This window comes from Gadus chalcogrammus, chromosome 15, assembly GCF_026213295.1.
Source record: "Gadus chalcogrammus isolate NIFS_2021 chromosome 15, NIFS_Gcha_1.0, whole genome shotgun sequence".
Classification (NCBI taxonomy): domain Eukaryota; kingdom Metazoa; phylum Chordata; class Actinopteri; order Gadiformes; family Gadidae; genus Gadus; species Gadus chalcogrammus.
In genome coordinates this window covers 8,274,471-8,291,264 of record NC_079426.1, presented here as the reverse complement: position 1 = coordinate 8,291,264, position 16,794 = coordinate 8,274,471, and the positions used below count along the sequence as shown (strand labels likewise).

General features: G+C 51.5%; 2 protein-coding genes across 4 annotated transcripts in view; one reads left to right on the top strand and one right to left on the bottom strand.

The window, feature by feature from the left end:
• Positions 1 to 8,448, top strand: part of LOC130404117 (bone morphogenetic protein receptor type-1A-like) — a 24,731-nt gene extending 16,283 nt beyond the window's left edge. For 2 of the 3 annotated variants that reach the window (XM_056608721.1, XM_056608723.1), the window contains exons 9-13: positions 1,808 to 2,000; positions 2,586 to 2,883; positions 3,699 to 3,874; positions 6,211 to 6,341; positions 6,818 to 8,448. In XM_056608721.1, the coding sequence (XP_056464696.1) occupies positions 1,808 to 2,000; positions 2,586 to 2,883; positions 3,699 to 3,874; positions 6,211 to 6,341; positions 6,818 to 6,943 (924 nt within the window). In that variant the 3' untranslated portion in view covers positions 6,944 to 8,448. The remainder of the gene's footprint in view (positions 1 to 1,807; positions 2,001 to 2,585; positions 2,884 to 3,698; positions 3,875 to 6,210; positions 6,342 to 6,817) is intronic. The other variant, XM_056608722.1, reaches the window with a different exon arrangement.
• LOC130404115 (multimerin-2-like) lies at positions 7,209 to 16,794 on the bottom strand. Its single transcript, XM_056608718.1, has 10 exons — positions 16,251 to 16,794; positions 13,712 to 13,828; positions 13,202 to 13,308; positions 12,849 to 13,103; positions 12,174 to 12,526; positions 11,620 to 11,787; positions 10,935 to 11,342; positions 10,608 to 10,851; positions 9,504 to 9,959; positions 7,209 to 8,943 (listed from the first exon to the last, which is right to left on the bottom strand). The coding sequence occupies exons 1-10, from the start codon at positions 16,544 to 16,546 to the stop codon at positions 8,561 to 8,563; spliced, it is 2,787 nt and encodes a 928-aa protein (XP_056464693.1). The 5' UTR covers positions 16,547 to 16,794; the 3' UTR covers positions 7,209 to 8,560.

Below are 16,794 nucleotides of genomic sequence, written 5' to 3'. Positions count from 1 at the left end.
AAGTTAGCTGTGTCTCTAGGGGTAACGCAGGGGTTGACACTAACGGTTGCCCGCTTGCCCGGGGCAAGTAAAAAAAATGTTTGGGCAAGTTGAGATTTTTTCTGGTTGCCCGAACGGGCAAGTGGATTTTGGGTGGATGTTAATATAAAAGCTATTTATTCAAATGTTTTTAGAAACTGCAGAACAACCTTTTGTTCCGCAAAACCACACAAAATAGAAGTATTTGCAATTGATCAGCGCGCTGTCTTCTCTTCTCTCGGAAAGCGAGTTAACAGACACGCATCGCTTCAGTGCGAATATAGCCCCGCCTTCTGTCACTCACTCGCAGTGCGGTCTCTGGCAGTGATTCGCTAAAGGTTAGCCAACACAGCTAACATCTCAAGTGCAGCACCTCCGCGAACGGTTTAGGTAGAAGTTAAATGGAGTAGTGATGGAGGAGTGCAGTTTGGAAGTATTTTGGATTGAGGCAAATTATCAAGGAAAGTCAAGAACACGGTTTTGTGTTTCATAACTGTGCACATGCGCACAGCAATAGCGATCTTTTTCACGAAATTGGACCCTCACAAACTACTGTATTTGAAAGCTGAGCCTCCACTTATTCCAACAGTCCAAACCATATCATTCTGTGACTAAAACTCGCAACTAACAACTTAAGAAGAAACGTCCCCTTTTCTTTTAACAACCAAAAATGAAGTAGGTATTACCTTTGTGATTTTTGTCCACAAAGTTGATTCTGATCGAATAAAACCACCATAAACAGATTATCCAGTATCTGGGCCAAATTTTGCAACTTAACATGGTGTTTTCAATCAATGAATAAGAGAAGGTTTCTTAGGAAATAGGTAAATTGCCTTCAATCAGAAAACATATTCTTCAGCGCAATCTAGTGGCCATATATTTATTTGCGAGTGTTTGGCTTGGTGCATTCGATTGCCCTGAACTTTAAATAGAGGTGTCAAGTGTCAAAATTGTAAGATATCTACCTTATTTGTGTCTCATAGTAAGACAGCGCTCCCAACTGATAACGACCAACTGATACTGATAATTATTTCAGGTGGAAATGTCATCTTCTACTTATGCTGTGTTCCATGGCTTTATTCACTTTAACCAAGTATTATCCCCATTGAATATTTCACTTTCACAACAATCTTTGTTTTGGCCCAAAGATGACATTATCGCCCTTGCAGTTGTGGAGATATAATCTCTTTACTTTGGGTATGTTCTTTCCTGAAAAAAACGTTTCCCCTGATATCGAAAATGGTATAGAATATCGATCTTTTCCCAGGAATAGTGTTGAAGTTAGAAAATCCAGTATCGTGACTGACAACCCTACTAGAAACGCGATTGTGATTATTCAGTTAGTGCTACAAGAAACTTGAAAGTTAAAAAATACATATCTTTGCTACTACCTCTGACATTTAGTTATGTACATTTGCATCAAATCATGCAGGTCTACATATAACTTGGCGATAGCTTGCAACTGTGGACTGAAATCACTTCATGGCACGATGTGACCGCTCGATAAATAAGTAAACAAAGAGAAGTTTGTTATTTTTTAAACACATGTGTGGAAGCTAACATTCAGCTTCAGTCTGAGCTAGGATGATTTTTCTGAGCCCCCCCCAAAACCAGGCCGGGTGCCTGGCCAAAAGAGGCCCGTTCACGATTCTGATTATAATTTGGGCAAGTGAACATTACATTCGGGCAAGTTGAACCTGACCTGTACTTGCCCGATGGGCAAGTGCTTTTGAAACCTTAGTGTCAACCCCTGGGTAACGTGTGTGTGTGTGTGTGTGTGTGTGTGTAGGTCCAGAGGACCATCGCTAAGCAGATCCAGATGGTGCGGCAGGTGGGGAAGGGGCGGTACGGCGAGGTGTGGCTGGGCCGCTGGCGGGGGGAGAAGGTGGCCGTCAAGGTGTTCTTCACCCGCGAGGAGGCGTCCTGGTTCAGGGAGACGGAGATCTACCAGACGGTCCTGATGAGGCACGACAACATCCTGGGTACGTACTGGGTATACTGGTCCTACTGGGTATACTGGTCCTACTGGGTATACTGGTCCTCATGAGGCACGACAACTTACTGGGTACGTACTGGGGATACTGGTCCTACTGGGTATACTGGTCCTCATGAGGCACGACAACTTACTGGTCCTACTGGGGATACTGGTCCTACTGGGTATACTGGTCCTCATGAGGCACGACAACTTACTGGTCCTACTGGGGATAGTGGGTATAGTGGGTATACTAGTCACATACTGTGACTAGTATACATACTGGGTACATACTGGTTATACTGGTTAAACTGGTGCTGATGAAGTACGACAACATACTGGTCATACTGGTCCTAATGAGGCACGACAACATCTTGGGTATCTACTGATTTATACTGGTCCATACTGGTCCTCACCACACCTCCCCATGAGACCACCCACTGGGTACATCCTGGTTATACTGGTTTATACTGGTCCATACTGGTCCTCACCACACCTCCCCATGAGACCACCCACTGGGTACGTCCTGGGTAAACTGGTCCTCAGCAGACTGGTAAACTATGAGCTGTCAGTCACCGTAGCCCCTCCCCCTCAGGCTTCATCGCGGCGGACATCAAGGGCACGGGCGCGCTGACGCAGCTCTTCCTGATCACGGACTACCACGAGAAGGGCTCGCTGTACGACTTCCTGCGCGTGAGCAGCCTGGACTCCGCCGGCCTGCTGCGGCTGGCCTACTCGGTGGCGTGTGGCCTCTGCCACCTCCACACCCAGATCTACGGCACGCAGGGCAAGCCCGCCATCGCCCACCGCGACCTCAAGAGCAAGAACATCCTGATGAAGAAGAACGGCACCTGCTGCATCGCCGACCTGGGCCTGGCCGTCAAGTTCAACAGGTGAGCCCGCCCACCTCCCGCAGGCCAAACCCCGCCCGCACCTAACCACCACCACGCCCTGACCATGCCCGACCACGCCCTGACCACAACCGACCACGCCTTAATACACTGACCACGCCCTGACCGCACCCGACCACGCCCGACTACGCCCTGACCGCACCCGACCACGCCCTGATCGCACCCGACCACGCCTTAACACACCCAACCGAACACGTCAGACTACGCCCGAACTGGCCTTCCCCACCACACCCAGAAACAGTTGTTTGAGTGACAGGTGATGTTGAGTGGCAGGTTATGTGGAGTCGCAGGTGTTGTTGAGCGACAGGTGATGTTGAGTGACAGGTGATGTTGAGTGGCTGCTGATGCTGAGTGACTGCTGATGTTGAGTGACTGCTGGTGTTGAGTGACTGCTGGTGTTGAGTGACTGCTGGGTTTGAGTGACTGCTGATGTTGAGTGACTGCTGATGTTGAGTGGCTGCTGATGTTGAGTGGCTGCTGATGTTGAGTGGCTGCTGATGTTGAGTGACTGCTGATGTTGAGTGGCTGCTGGTGTTGAGTGACTGCTGATGTTGAGTGGCTGCTGATGTTGAGTGACTGCTGATGTTGAGTGACTGCTGATGTTGAGTGACTGCAGATGTTGAGTGACTGCTGATGTTGAGTGACTGCAGATGTTGAGTGACTGCTGGTGTTGAGTGACTGCTGATGTTGAGTGACTGCTGATGTTGAGTGACTGCTGATGTTGAGTGACTGCAGATGTTGAGTGGCAGATGATGTTGAATGACAGCTGACATTGCGCTGCCCCCCCCCCCCCCCAGCGACACCAACGAGACGGACGTGCCGCTGAACCCCCGCGTGGGCAGCCGGCGCTACATGGCGCCCGAGGTCCTGGACCAGCGGCTCGACAAGAACCACTTCAACGCCTTCATCATGGCCGACATGTACAGCTACGGGCTGGTGCTGTGGGAGCTGTGCCGCCGCACCGCCACCGCAGGTAACGCGTATACTAACGCTGCTATAGGGTGTACTACTATATACATACCATAGAGACTTGTACTACTAATACTACTACAACTACTACTACTATGTATACTAGGGCTGTAGCGATACACCAACTCACGATTCGGTTTGTATCACGATTTTTGACCCACGGTTCGATACATCCAATGATTTTTTTCAATTTAAAAAGCATTTTATTTAAACAACACTGAACAGATTTGAACAGAAAGAATACTATTAAAGTATAGCTAAATTAATAAATAAGTAACCAAAGATTGCAGTTGGAGGATGCTTGCAGGTAAAAAAAACCTCAACTAGTTTGGTGGTTTGGTCAAATATCCTATTAGCGCTTCTTATTAGGCTATGTAGCTTAAATAATGACATAATCAGGCCGTATAGAATGCAACATGTTTAATAGCCTAACTTTCAATAGATGGGAAAAAACATGATCGTCTAACATGAACGTCGCAATAACGAGGCATAGTGTTACGAGTAGCGTATGTGTGTGCTCGAGAATGGCAGTGTGCGTATGTTTGCATGTGAGTGACGTCCGAGAGTGAGTGGACGAGCGAGCAGAGCGAGCGGTAGTGTGTGTGTCTAGTGAAAAAGCGAACGAGTCCGGTAAAAGAAAGTACCCAACCTGTCAATTAGGGGTGCAACGGATCATCATTGATCCGTGATCCGTTCGGATCATCTATTTCGGTTCGGCACACGCATGATCCGCGGATTGATTTATGAAAAAAAAAAAATTGCGCATGTTCAGTCCACACACAGCCGTAACCATTCCTGCTAGTTCCAGGGACAGAGCTACTTAACACGCTCTGGGTAAAAGTCTGCAACAGTTCCCTTTTCAATAAGCAAACAGTCCTATGGCTCGTTATGATTTATTGTCCTCAGCGTACAACATGAAGAACAGTGGGCATGGAAAATAAAAGTAGGCTAGACTTCGGTGACTACTGTAACGATAACTGCTGCCTCCAGTGCTACGTCTGTTTCCATACTCGCGCTGCCACACAAACCGGTCGCCTAGGTTACCACACAGACGTAACACGTAGCTGACATATCGATTGCTAACAAAGAAAAGCACATCGAGCATGGCCACGCATTTACAGCGACATCACCCCGGTGTTTCACTGACAGGAGTGAAACCGAAAGCGGCTCAACAACCGCTCATCACCGCGGCATTTAAGCAGCCCCTTCTTCCACAATCAGACCGGGCTAAAGCAATCACAAACGCTATTTTTTTATTTTTTTTGCTGATCCGAAAAATGATCCGATCCGTGACTCTGATTCGAGGAACGATCCGAACCGTGAGTTTTTTGATCCGTTGCACCCCTACTGTCAATAATCGGTGGCCGCTTCATTCCGACCTATAAGCAGACCAACTGCCGGTCAAATCACACAAAACAATAGAGACAGGGATCACACAGGCAATTTTTTATGCGCTTGGCCCACTCTGGATAAATGTCGTTCATATCGCATATGAGGACTTCGACGGCTGTGGAGAAATGCAATCCACCGTAGCCACGGAGAGCTGTCATCATAGAGGGCATCTCGTCGCATACTTACGGCATCGATAAGAGGGGGCGGTGTCAGCAGACTATTATTCAGGCAAATTATTAGCAAATTTTAATCGGACAATTTGACCGGAGAGTTAGAAAGGGCGTATCGCGCTTCTGCCTTCTCACACCGCGAGACAGCTTCGTGGCTTTGAGTGTTGCGATTTCGGTTTCGATAGGTGTATCGTTACAGCCCTAATGTATACATTATGTAAACTATACATATATATACATACACACACACTACTGTTCAAAGGTTTGGGCTCACCCAGACTAGTTCATGTTTTCCAGTTTTCAGCTGTGCTAACATAATTGCACGAGGGTTTTCTAATCATCAATTCGCCTTTTAACACGATTAAACAATGTCCCATTAGAACACAGGAGTGATGGTGGCTGGTATAGTGTGTATGAGGGGTCTAACAGGTGATGGTGTATAGTGTAGTGTGTGTATATTGGTGTATAGTGTGTACGTATAGTGTGTATGTCTAACTGACGGTGTATTAGTGTGTATGAGGGGTCTAACTGACGGTGTATTAGTGTGTATGAGGGGTCTAACTGACGGTGTATTAGTGTGTATGAGGGGTCTAACTGACGGTGTATTAGTGTGTATGAGGGGTCTAACTGACGGTGTATTAGTGTGTATGAGGGGTCTAACTGACGGTGTATTAGTGTGTATGAGGGGTCTAACTGACGGTGTATTAGTGTGTATGAGGGGTCTAACTGACGGTGTATTAGTGTGTATGAGGGGTCTAACTGACGGTGTTTTCTCCAGGCATGGTGGAGGAGCAGCAGCTGCCCTACTACGACCTGGTGCCCCCCGACCCCACCTACGAGGACCTGGTGGAGGTGGTCTGTGTGAAGGGCCAGCGGCCCACCCTCTCCCCCCGCTGGGGCAGTGACGAGGTAACCCCTCCCTCAACCAGTCTTCCACTGGGAACCCCACCCAGAACCAGTCTTCCACTGGGAACCCCACCCACAACCAGTTCACCACTGGGAACCCCACCCACTACCAGTTCACCACTGGGAAAACAACCAGTCCACCCACGGGAACCCCACCCACAGCCAGTCTTCCACTGGGAACCCCACCCACAACCAGTCTTCCACTGGGAACCCCACCCACTACCAGTTCACCACTGGGAACCCCACCCACAACCAGTCTTCCACTGGGAACACAACCAGTCCACCCACGGGAACCCCACCCACAACCAGTTCACCACTGGGAACCCCACCCACAACCAGTCATCCACTGGGAACCCCACCCAATCACATGCACAAGTTACGTTACTGCTGTTCATTTGGAAAGTAACCATTCTAACTGGTGTGTCTCTGTGTCTTCTTTCTTTCTTTCTTCCCCCCCCCTCCCGGTGTCTCTCCCCCAGGTACTACGCTCCATGGTGAAGCTGATGTCAGAGTGCTGGGCCAGTAGCCCCGCCTCCCGGCTCACCGTCCTCCGCGTGAAGAAGACCCTCGCCAAGATGGTGGAGTCCCAGGACATCAAGATCTAGACCTCCACCCGAGACCTCCAGCCTAGACCTCCTGCCTAGACCTCCTCCACCCCTAGACCCTCCACCCTAGACCTCTACCCGACACCCTCGACCTCCTCCACCCTCGACCTCCACCCTCGACCTCCACCCTGTCCCTCCTGAGTGGGGGCCTTGCTTTCTGTGAAAGCTCAGAGGCAACCGAAGATTTGATTGGAGAATGGGGGAAGGGGCGGGTCTTTGATGCCGTCTTCTTACAGGCTGACGAACTGTTAAGGCTCAGCCTGAAGCCACGCCCCCACCATGATGCCACACCTATTATCCATGAGACCACGCCCCTCTGTGTGATAGGGGCGTCAGTCCGGCCATATTGATCAGTGTACATAGATGACCTTAGACCCTAGCATCACCTGTGTGTTACAGGAAGTGATGTAACTTCCTGCTAACTTGCTGTATGTGTAACTTGATGTGATTCTTTCTGTTTAATCCGTGCCGTGTATTAAACAACGTAATGTATTGTATCCTAGCGTTAGCATAGCAGTACATGTGTGTTCGTATCCTCGCTTTAGCATAGCAGTTCCTGTGTGTTCGTATCCTAGCTTTAGCATAGCATTACATGTGTAAGTGTATCCTAGCTTTAGCATAGCAGTACATATGTATTTGTATACTAGCTTTAGCATAGCAGTACATGTTTGCATGCATGCCAGTGTGCACATGTAGGCTGTGTAGCTGGTGAGAGAGGAGCTGTCTGGGAGGTGTTTGTTCTCCTCTCTCCTGATCCTCGGTACAGGGGGGTGTCTTATACGTTTACCCAGAAGACACCTCTGTATTCAGTCTGTCCAATGTATCCATTTTTAAGTAAATAACCTTATTTTAGTACACTACACATCTGTGTGAGCCTGTTTCTTCCACCCGTCTCACTGCTCTAACGTGTCTCACCTGAGTACCTGTCTCACCGCTCACTAAACCATTTTGACCTCTGGTTAGACCGAACCCTAAAGACTGGTCCTACTGGTCTCGCCCAGTGGCTGGTGGTAGGACTTCAGTCTCCAGAGACCCAGGAGAAAAAAAACACAAATGGCTCTGGAATAGTGTCTGATCTCAGTTCTGGTAACGTATCCAGTCTGATCCCGGGTCTGGTAACGCATCCAGCCCTCTGACTGATCTCAGGTCTGCTCTACAGGAAGGTGTTGGTTCTGCCTCATCAGCTCTGTTTCCAGTTCTTCTTCGACATTCACCAGGAAGAACGTTTTCAGAAGAGACTTATTTGTTAATTTGTTTTTATTAAAATGTAAATCTTTTTTTTTTCTACATATATGTATCACATATTTATATAACTCGTTATTTCATATACAAATGATTTACATTGGTGGAAATCTCCAGCTGAAGGGTTGACAGTTCAATTCCCCTCAGGTGTAACTTGGGCAGCATTCCTACATAGTGACCACCAGGGGCGCTAGTGCAGCAGTGCTACATAGTGACCACCAGGGGCGCTAGTGCAGCAGTGCTCCATAGGGACCACCAGGGGCGCTAGTGCAGCAGTGCTACATAGTGACCACCAGGGGCGCTAGTGCAGCAGTGCTCCATAGGGACCACCAGGGGCGCTAGTGCAGCAGTGCTACATAGTGACCACCAGGGGCGCTAGTGCAGCAGCAGCACTGCCAGGGCGGTGCTGCTGGGGTCCAGCAGTCCTCCTGCTCTCAGCTCCACAGAGAGCCACTCCTTCTCCTCCAGATGCAGCAGACGGAGGAAGGAGAGCGCTCCGGCCCCCTCCTTCACCTCCTCCTGCAGGAGGTGCAGCTCCGTCCCGGACCGCCTCCTCAGCAGCAGGTGGGTGTGGCCCGGCCTTAGGTCAAGGGTCAGCAGCAGCAGGTAGAGTCCGGTCTGCGGCGCCGTGAAGCGCCCGGACGTCTCTGAGTAATCTCCGCCCACGTTCAGAGACGCTTTGAACCCCAGGTACCGCCCGTCGCCAAGGAGACCGGTTGCCAGGAGCAGTGGACTGCTCTGAGGCCGGGGTGCAGTTGCTGCGGGGGGACAGGGTGGAGGTCACCAATGCACATGTTATCATCTGGAGCACCAATGCACATGTTATCATCTGGAGCATCAATGCACATGTTATCATCTGGAGCATCAATGCACATGTTATCATCTGGAGCATCAATGCACATGTTATCATCTGGAGCATCAATGCACATGTTATCATCTGGAGCATTAATGCACATGTTATCTTCTGGAGTACCAATGCACATGTTATCATCTGGAGCACCAATGCACATGTTATCATCTGGAGCATCAATGCACATGTTATCATCTGGAGCATCAATGCACATGTTATCATCTGGAGCATTAATGCACATGTTATCATCATCTGGAGTACCAATGCAAATGTTATCATCTGGAGTACCAATGCACATGTTATCTTCTGGAGTACCAATGCACATGTTATCTTCTGGAGTACCAATGCACATGTTATTGTCTGGAGTACCAACGCACATGTTATCTTCTGGAGTACTAATGCACATGTTATGTCTGGAGTACCAATGCACATGTTATCTGGAGAGGCAATGCACACGTTATAACTAACCTTTGGGGTCCCTCCTGCCCTGGAGGGCTTCTCTTCTAACCTCTCCGTCCTTCTGTCCGTCCTTCTCTCCCCTCCTCTCTCCCCCTCTCCTCCTCTCTCTGCGGGGGTCCTGGCTCAGGGTCCAGAGGTCCTGCAGGTCCAGGGTCCGGTGGGAGTCCTCCAGGGTCTCAGCCTGTCTGAAGACCTTCTTAAAGAGCCGCAGATGATCCTCCACCGCCCTCCTCAACCACAGCACCTCCTGCTGGAGCTGCTCCTCCTGCGCTCCTCCCCCTTGCTCCTCCAGGGCCTGGACCCTGACCTCCAGCTCCTCCACCTCCTTCTCCAGGGCTCCTCCTCTGTTTGCGGGGTCAGGAGCCGTGAGGATCTGCTGCTCCCTGAGGGGGGCGTGGCTACTGCTCCTCACCCCCCCCTCTGCCGGAAGGGGCTGGTCCGCCATCAGAGATTCTGCTCTGTCTCCTAGCAACAGGTAACAGGAATAAGGCCCTGTCTTCTAGCAACAGATGACAGGAATAAGGCCCTGTCTCCTAGAAACAGATGACAGGAATAAGGCCCTGTCTCCTAGCAACAGATGACAGGAATAAGGCTGTGTCTCCTAGCAACAGATAACAGGAATAAGGCCCTGTCTCCTAGCATCAGATAACAGGAATAAGGCCCTGTCTCTTAGCAACAGGGGTTAGGCTGACTGATTAGAGCAGTCAGGTTATTTTTCCCAGCAACAGACTACAGGAGGTGGGCCCTGTCTCCTAGCAACAGACAACAGGAAGTAGGCCCTGCCTCCTAGCCACAAACCACAGGAGGTAGGCCCTGTCTCCTAGCAACGGACAACAGGAGTCGGGCCCTGTCTCCTAGCAACAGATAACAGTAGGTGGGCCCTGTCTCCTAGCAGCAGATGAAAGGAGGTGGGCCCTGTCTCCTAGTAACATAATAGGAGGTGGGGCCTGTCTCCTAGCAACAGATAACAGGAGGTGGGCCCTGTCTCCTAGCAACAGATAACAGGAGGTGGGCCCTGTCTCCTAGCAACAGATAACAGGAGGTGGGGCTTGCGGTCTCCAGACCCACGGCTCCTCCCTGGGTGATGTTTGGTTACCGTGGGAACCCTCTTACTGTGCAGCGCGGTGAGGCTGTGGTTGAGGCTCCTGATCTGCTCCTTGAGGCCGGGGATGGAGAGCGCCTCCTGGTAGGCGGGGGGCCGGCGGAGGAACTCCAGCACGTCCTCCCCCAGCAGTACCTCCAGCACCTCGCTGTTCCGGCCGGCGTCCTTCAGCAGAGAGCCGAAGGAGCTGGACAGGCGCCGCATCCTCTCCTCCAGATCGCCGGTGCCGCGCTCCAGGACCAGGGCGTCCTGCACCTGGGGGGCGGAGCAGGCGCTGAACACAAGGCTACCACGCTACGAGGGTACGACTGGGTCAGGGGTCAGGGGTCACAGGTCACCTGCTGCAGGCCCAGCTGGAGCTCCTTCACCGGTAACGCCCACTCGGCCCCCTCCTCCGGGGCCGGCTGCTTCACATCGACCAGCTGGGTGAGGTTGGCCACGTCCCTCTCCAGGCGGGCCACCTCGTGCCTCAGGGCGGTGCAGTTGTAGAGCACCTTGAACAGGTAGTCCACGTCGTTGTCGCGGTCCTGCGCCTGCTGCGCGGCCGAGCTGAGGTTCCCCTCCAGCTCCCTGAGCTGGCCCAGGACCACCTCGCGGGCGGCCTCCACGTCCAGACCGGTCTCCATGAACTTCATCTGGCTCTCCCGGCCCGTCTGGGAGATCTGCTCCTCCAGCTCCCCCAGGCGGCGCCTCAGGGCCCCCAGCGAGCGGCGGTCCTCCTCCACGTCCTCCTCGAGGGCGCTCAGCTGCAGACAGAAGAAGACCTCAGGAGACCCGGTCCACCAGGACCCGGTCCACCAGGACCCGGTCCACCAGGTAGACCAGGAGGACCTGGTCCACCAGGTAGACCAGGAGGACCCGGTCCACCAGGATCCGGTCCACCAGGTAGACCAGGAGGACCCGGTCCACCAGGAACCGGACCACCAGGACCCGGTCCACCAGGTAGACCAGGAGGAGACAGACCTCCTGGGGGGACCGGGCCCCTCCCTGGGGGCCCAGACGGAGGGCGGGCGGGAGACACACCTTGACCTGAGTGTTGAGATGTTTGGTCCAGGCTGGTTCCTTGGCAGGGCTGGGGGAGGGTTCCTGGCCCCTGGCTCCTCCCCCCTGCTCCTGGCACCTGGCCCCCTCCCCCAGTCCGTGGGGGCCACAGAGGTCCACCAGCGAGGCGTTCAGGCCCTGGATGCTGGTCTGATCCGACGGACACAGATAGCAGTTAGCTGCTACTTCTAAAGGCTACAGCTACATGCTAATATACGAGTTAATGCTTATTTTTTCTGTAGTATTTAATCTCATCCTTCTAGTACTGCAACTGCTACATGCTACAGCTACATGCTACAGATACATCCTTCTGGAACCGCTTCTGCTACACGCTACAAGTACATGTCTTCATGCTACCTACTTTCTAATGTTACGTTCTTCTCGAACTGCTACACGCTAGAGCTACATGCTACTGTGACATGCTACTGCCATATGGTTTAAGCTCCAACTGCAGCTACATGCTACTGTGACATGCTACTGCCACATGGTTTATGCTCCTGCTGCTGATGGTGGTGGTGCCTGGCGGTGTGTCTGACCTGTATCATCTCCTCGCTGCGCTGGAGCTTCAAGTTCACTTCTGTTCTGAGGCTGCCGAGGTTGGCCTGCAGCGTTGCATGCTGGGAGTTCAGCTGCTCATACACCGCGTTGCGGTGGCTGTCCAGCAGCTGGCGCACCTCCTGCACCTCCTCCAGCCGGCTCCCTGCCTCGGGTCTCGGGGCCTGGTCCCGGGCCGGCTCCCTCTCTCCCTCAGGGCTCCTAGGGGCCAGTTCCTGGGCTAGCTCCCCCATTCGCCGCTCCAGAAGGAGCAGGGAGCGGTTGAATGCCTCCAGGGCCGGGTTCAGCTGAGCCAGGACCAGCGCCGCCACCGCCGGGACCAGAGCGGCCTCGTCTGGGACACACAACACGATCGTTCCCCGATGCATCAGGTCCCCACAAAGACAATGTCCTCATAAAGAGTGTTTGGCACATCCCCTCACAAAGAGTGTGAGACAAAATGACCTCATAAAGAGTGTGAGACACAATGTCCTCAAACACAGTGTGAGACACAATGTCCCCACAAAGACAAGCGAGAAACATTGTCCTCATAAAGGCATGTGTGCCACATTGTCCTCATAAACACAGTGTGAGGCACAATGTACTCATAAAGAGTGTTGGACAACGTCCCCATGCAGACCTCCAGAAGAACAGAAGGTCAAAGGCTAATAACTCACTTTGGAGGTCAGAACTATGGGCTCCGTTTGTGTGGTGATGGTTGCCATGGTGAAGTTCTGGGGTCCGAGGGTCATGGTTGCCATGGTGAAGTTCTGGGTTCCGAGGGTCATGGTTGCCATGGTGAAGTTTTGGGTCCCGAGGGTCATGGTTGCCATGGTGAAGTTGTGGGTCCCGAGAGTCTTGGTTGCCATGGTGAAGTTGTGGGTTCCGAGGGTCATGTTGTGGTGCTGGAGACTGTGTGTCGTTTTGCTCATCTGAAAAAAAACACACACACGCACACACATGGCGATTGTCATGGAAACTGATACAATGTGCGTGTCCTCCAGTCAGGGGACCAATCAGCAGCCAGTACCTGCGTCCCGGCAGTGAGGTCCGTTGTGTCCGGGACAGCAGCGCCACTGGAGGGCAGTGAACACGTGCTGCTGCTGCCGGTAGACCGGCCGGCTGGGGGCCTGCACCCTGTAGACATACACAACATATAGATATAGATGTATACACATAGATACACAACATATAGATATACAACATATAGAAATACAACCTATAGATATACAACATATAGACATACATCATATAGATATACGATATATAGATATATAACATATAGATATACAATATATACACCGGGCGGCCGGGGGCCTGCACCCTGTAGATGTATACACATACAGTAGATATTTGAATATGATGATAGCTGATGATGTGTGTGTGTGTGCGCGTGCGTTACATGACTACTTGACAGTGTCGGTGTGTGTGTGTGTGTGTGTGTTTGTCTGTGTGTTACATGTCTAGCTGAATGTGTGTGTGTCTGTGTGTGTGTGTGCGTGTGCGTGTGTACGTGCGTGTGTGTGTGTGCGTGTGTTACATGACGAGCTGACAGTTGGGGGTCTCAGGAGGACAGGGGGTCCTGATGGTGTATTTCTCTGTCTCGCACTTCACCGTCGTCGGCACCACCCGCTGCTGGACGAACGCACACCAGTTCCTGCAACGCACACACAGACAGATACACAAACACACACACACACACACGTTCCATTGAGCTAAATGTCAGATGTGTGTGTCTTCCGCATACCCCCTCAACTTTAAACACACATCACTAATTAACCTTTAACCATAAACAATAAAAGCATGCACACACACACACACACACACACACACACACACACACACACACACACACACACACACACACACACACACACACACACACACACACACACACACACACACACCTGCAGACAGACGGGCACTACAGAAAATGGACTGATGAGGTCACAGACTACAGGAAGTGGACCGATGAGGTCACGGACTACCAGAAGTGGACTGATGAGGTCACGGACTACAAGGAGTGTGCGTGTTTGTGTGTGTGCATGTCTGAGTGTGTAAGTGTGTGTGTGTGTCTGCGTGCGTATTTGCTTGTTTGTGTGTGTGTGTGTCTGTTTGTGTATGTGTGCGTGCGCGTGTGTGTGTATGCGTGCGTGAGAGTCATGTTGACGTGACGACCAGAGGAAATGAGCGTATCAGAGGGAGCAGACTTCCTGTTTCCTGTGGTTTACACAGGGACCAAGGGACCAGCATGAGTCACAAGGACCAGCATGAGTCACACTGATTGGGATAAAAGGTCAGCAACACCAGGAACACCGCTAACCACCGCACAGTGTAGGGAGTCACTATCAGACACAAGCAAGCATGAAGAGCTAGCCCAGAGAGCTAGCACGAAGAGTGACAGAGCTGCAGTAACAGAATGGAACCATTTATGTTCAGGGAATTTAGCGCTTTTATCCAAAGCCACTTACAACAAGAACATCTGTCAGAAGAAGAGAAACAACAATATATATTGCTGACGGTACAGTAAGGATGTTCATAGAAACAAGTACCAAGCACGAACAATCTCTAAGTTAACCCATTCCCTGTACACAACAAAGATAGCCAGGATAAGACACTACTCAATGCTAACTACTATTTTCAAATGCCAGAACTTAGAACATACAATAAGTGTGTACATTAGGAACCAGCGTGATTAAACATCTTAACCTCTTGAACATAACCTCTAGAACAGGGGTGCCCAACCAGTCGATCGCGGTCTACCAGTAGATCGCCGACAGATCCCAAGTCGATCGCGAGGGGTGAAGAAAAAAAAAAAAAAAAAATGTTTTTTTTTTTTTTTTTTTTTAATGAAATTAAATTTGCGCGGGACATATACGCGCGGTAGCGCATGTGCTGTTAACAGCAGTTGAAAGCCGTCAACAGTAGTTACACACTCCTATACGTTGGTATGGCTGAGGGGAAACAAGCTAAGACCTACCATTTTCACCCTGAGTGGGAGGAAGATTATTGATTAGGTTCCGTGCGCAGACGGAATGAAACCCCCACTGAAGTCCGTTGGTTCACGATACAATCCCCCACCCCCCCCCCCCCCCCCCCCCCCCCCGTCAACAATTGTTCTCTACCCCCCCCCCCCCCCCCCCCCCCCGTCAACAATTGTTCTCTACCCCCCCCCCCCCCCCTTGAAGGTAGGTTTGCTGGTAGATCTCGGGAGGTTGGCTACTTGAAAAGTAGATCTTGGGTCAAAAAAGGTTGGGCACCCCTGCTCTAGAACCTCCAGAACCATAACCTCTAGAACAGGGGTCTCAAACTCGCGGCCCGGGGGCCAATTGAGTCCCGCGGGATGATATTTTTTGGCCCTCTACTTGACATCAAAATTTAGCGTTAGTGCGGCCCGCACGTTGTTGTCGAACGCACATTTCTGCTGAGTCGCTTGCCACGCTTTTTTATCACTTGTGGTAGGGTGACCAGATGTCCCGACAAAAGCCAAAGGACGCTAAAATGTCCTGGTTTCCACCAATGACTATGAATTTTACCCTTTTGTCAGCGATTACAGCCAAAGTTATCTAATGATAGCCCGATCATTAACTTAGATTGGGTCAGTTGTGCTCCTTTTTTCTGTGGAATACTTGATGCGGCCCAGCCTGACCCAGACTCTACCTCCAGCGGCCCCCAGGTAAGTTGAGTTTGAGACCCCTGCTCTAGAACCTCCAGAACCATAACCTCTAGAACCTTAAAGTCACTTAGTCACCCACTCACTCACTCTCCCACTCACTCACTCACTCACTCACTCACTCACTCACTCACTCACTCACTCACTCACTCACTCACTCACTCACTCACTCACTCACTCACCCACTCACTCACTCACTCACTCACTCACTCACTCACTCACTCACTCACTCACCCACTCTTTCACTCACTCACTCACTCACTCACTCACTCACTCACTCACTCACTCACTCACTCACCCACTCTTTCACTCACTCACTCACTCACTCACTCACTCACTCACTCACTCACTCACTCACTCACTCACTCACTCACTCACTCACTCAGTCCCTCACTCCCTCACTCACCCTGTGCGCGAGGCGATTGTCCCTGGGGGTCTCTGAGGTTCTGAACCAGGAGGCCGGGTGGTTTCTGGCCCAGTCAGGAGGTCCTCCAACAGGAGCTCTTTTTGCTCCCAGCCTCCTGCTCCTCCTCCACCTCCTCCTGCTCCTCCTCCACCTCCTCCTGCTCCTCCTCCACCTCCTCCTACTCCTCCTCCTCCTCCTCCCACCCCCCCCTCCTCCCCAGGGTCTCTGGCCCGGACCTCACACTGGGTTCTGACCAGTAGAACCACAACCACCAGCATTCCTCCCAGAGCTTGCATCCTGGAGGCTGTATCTGGTCTCCTCTAGTCTGGTCTGGTCTCCTCTAGTCTGGTCTTCTCAGGTTTTCATGTAGTCCGGTCTGGTCTTGTAGACGGGGTCCGGTAGATCCAGTATTTCTAGTAGATCCGGTAGATCCAGTAGCTCTAGGCGGACTGCTCTGGGGGTACTGGTCAAGTAGATCCAGGAGGTCTAGGAGGTCTAGGAGGCCTGTTCTGGGTCTGGTCGGACTGAGGGAGGCTGTGAGGCT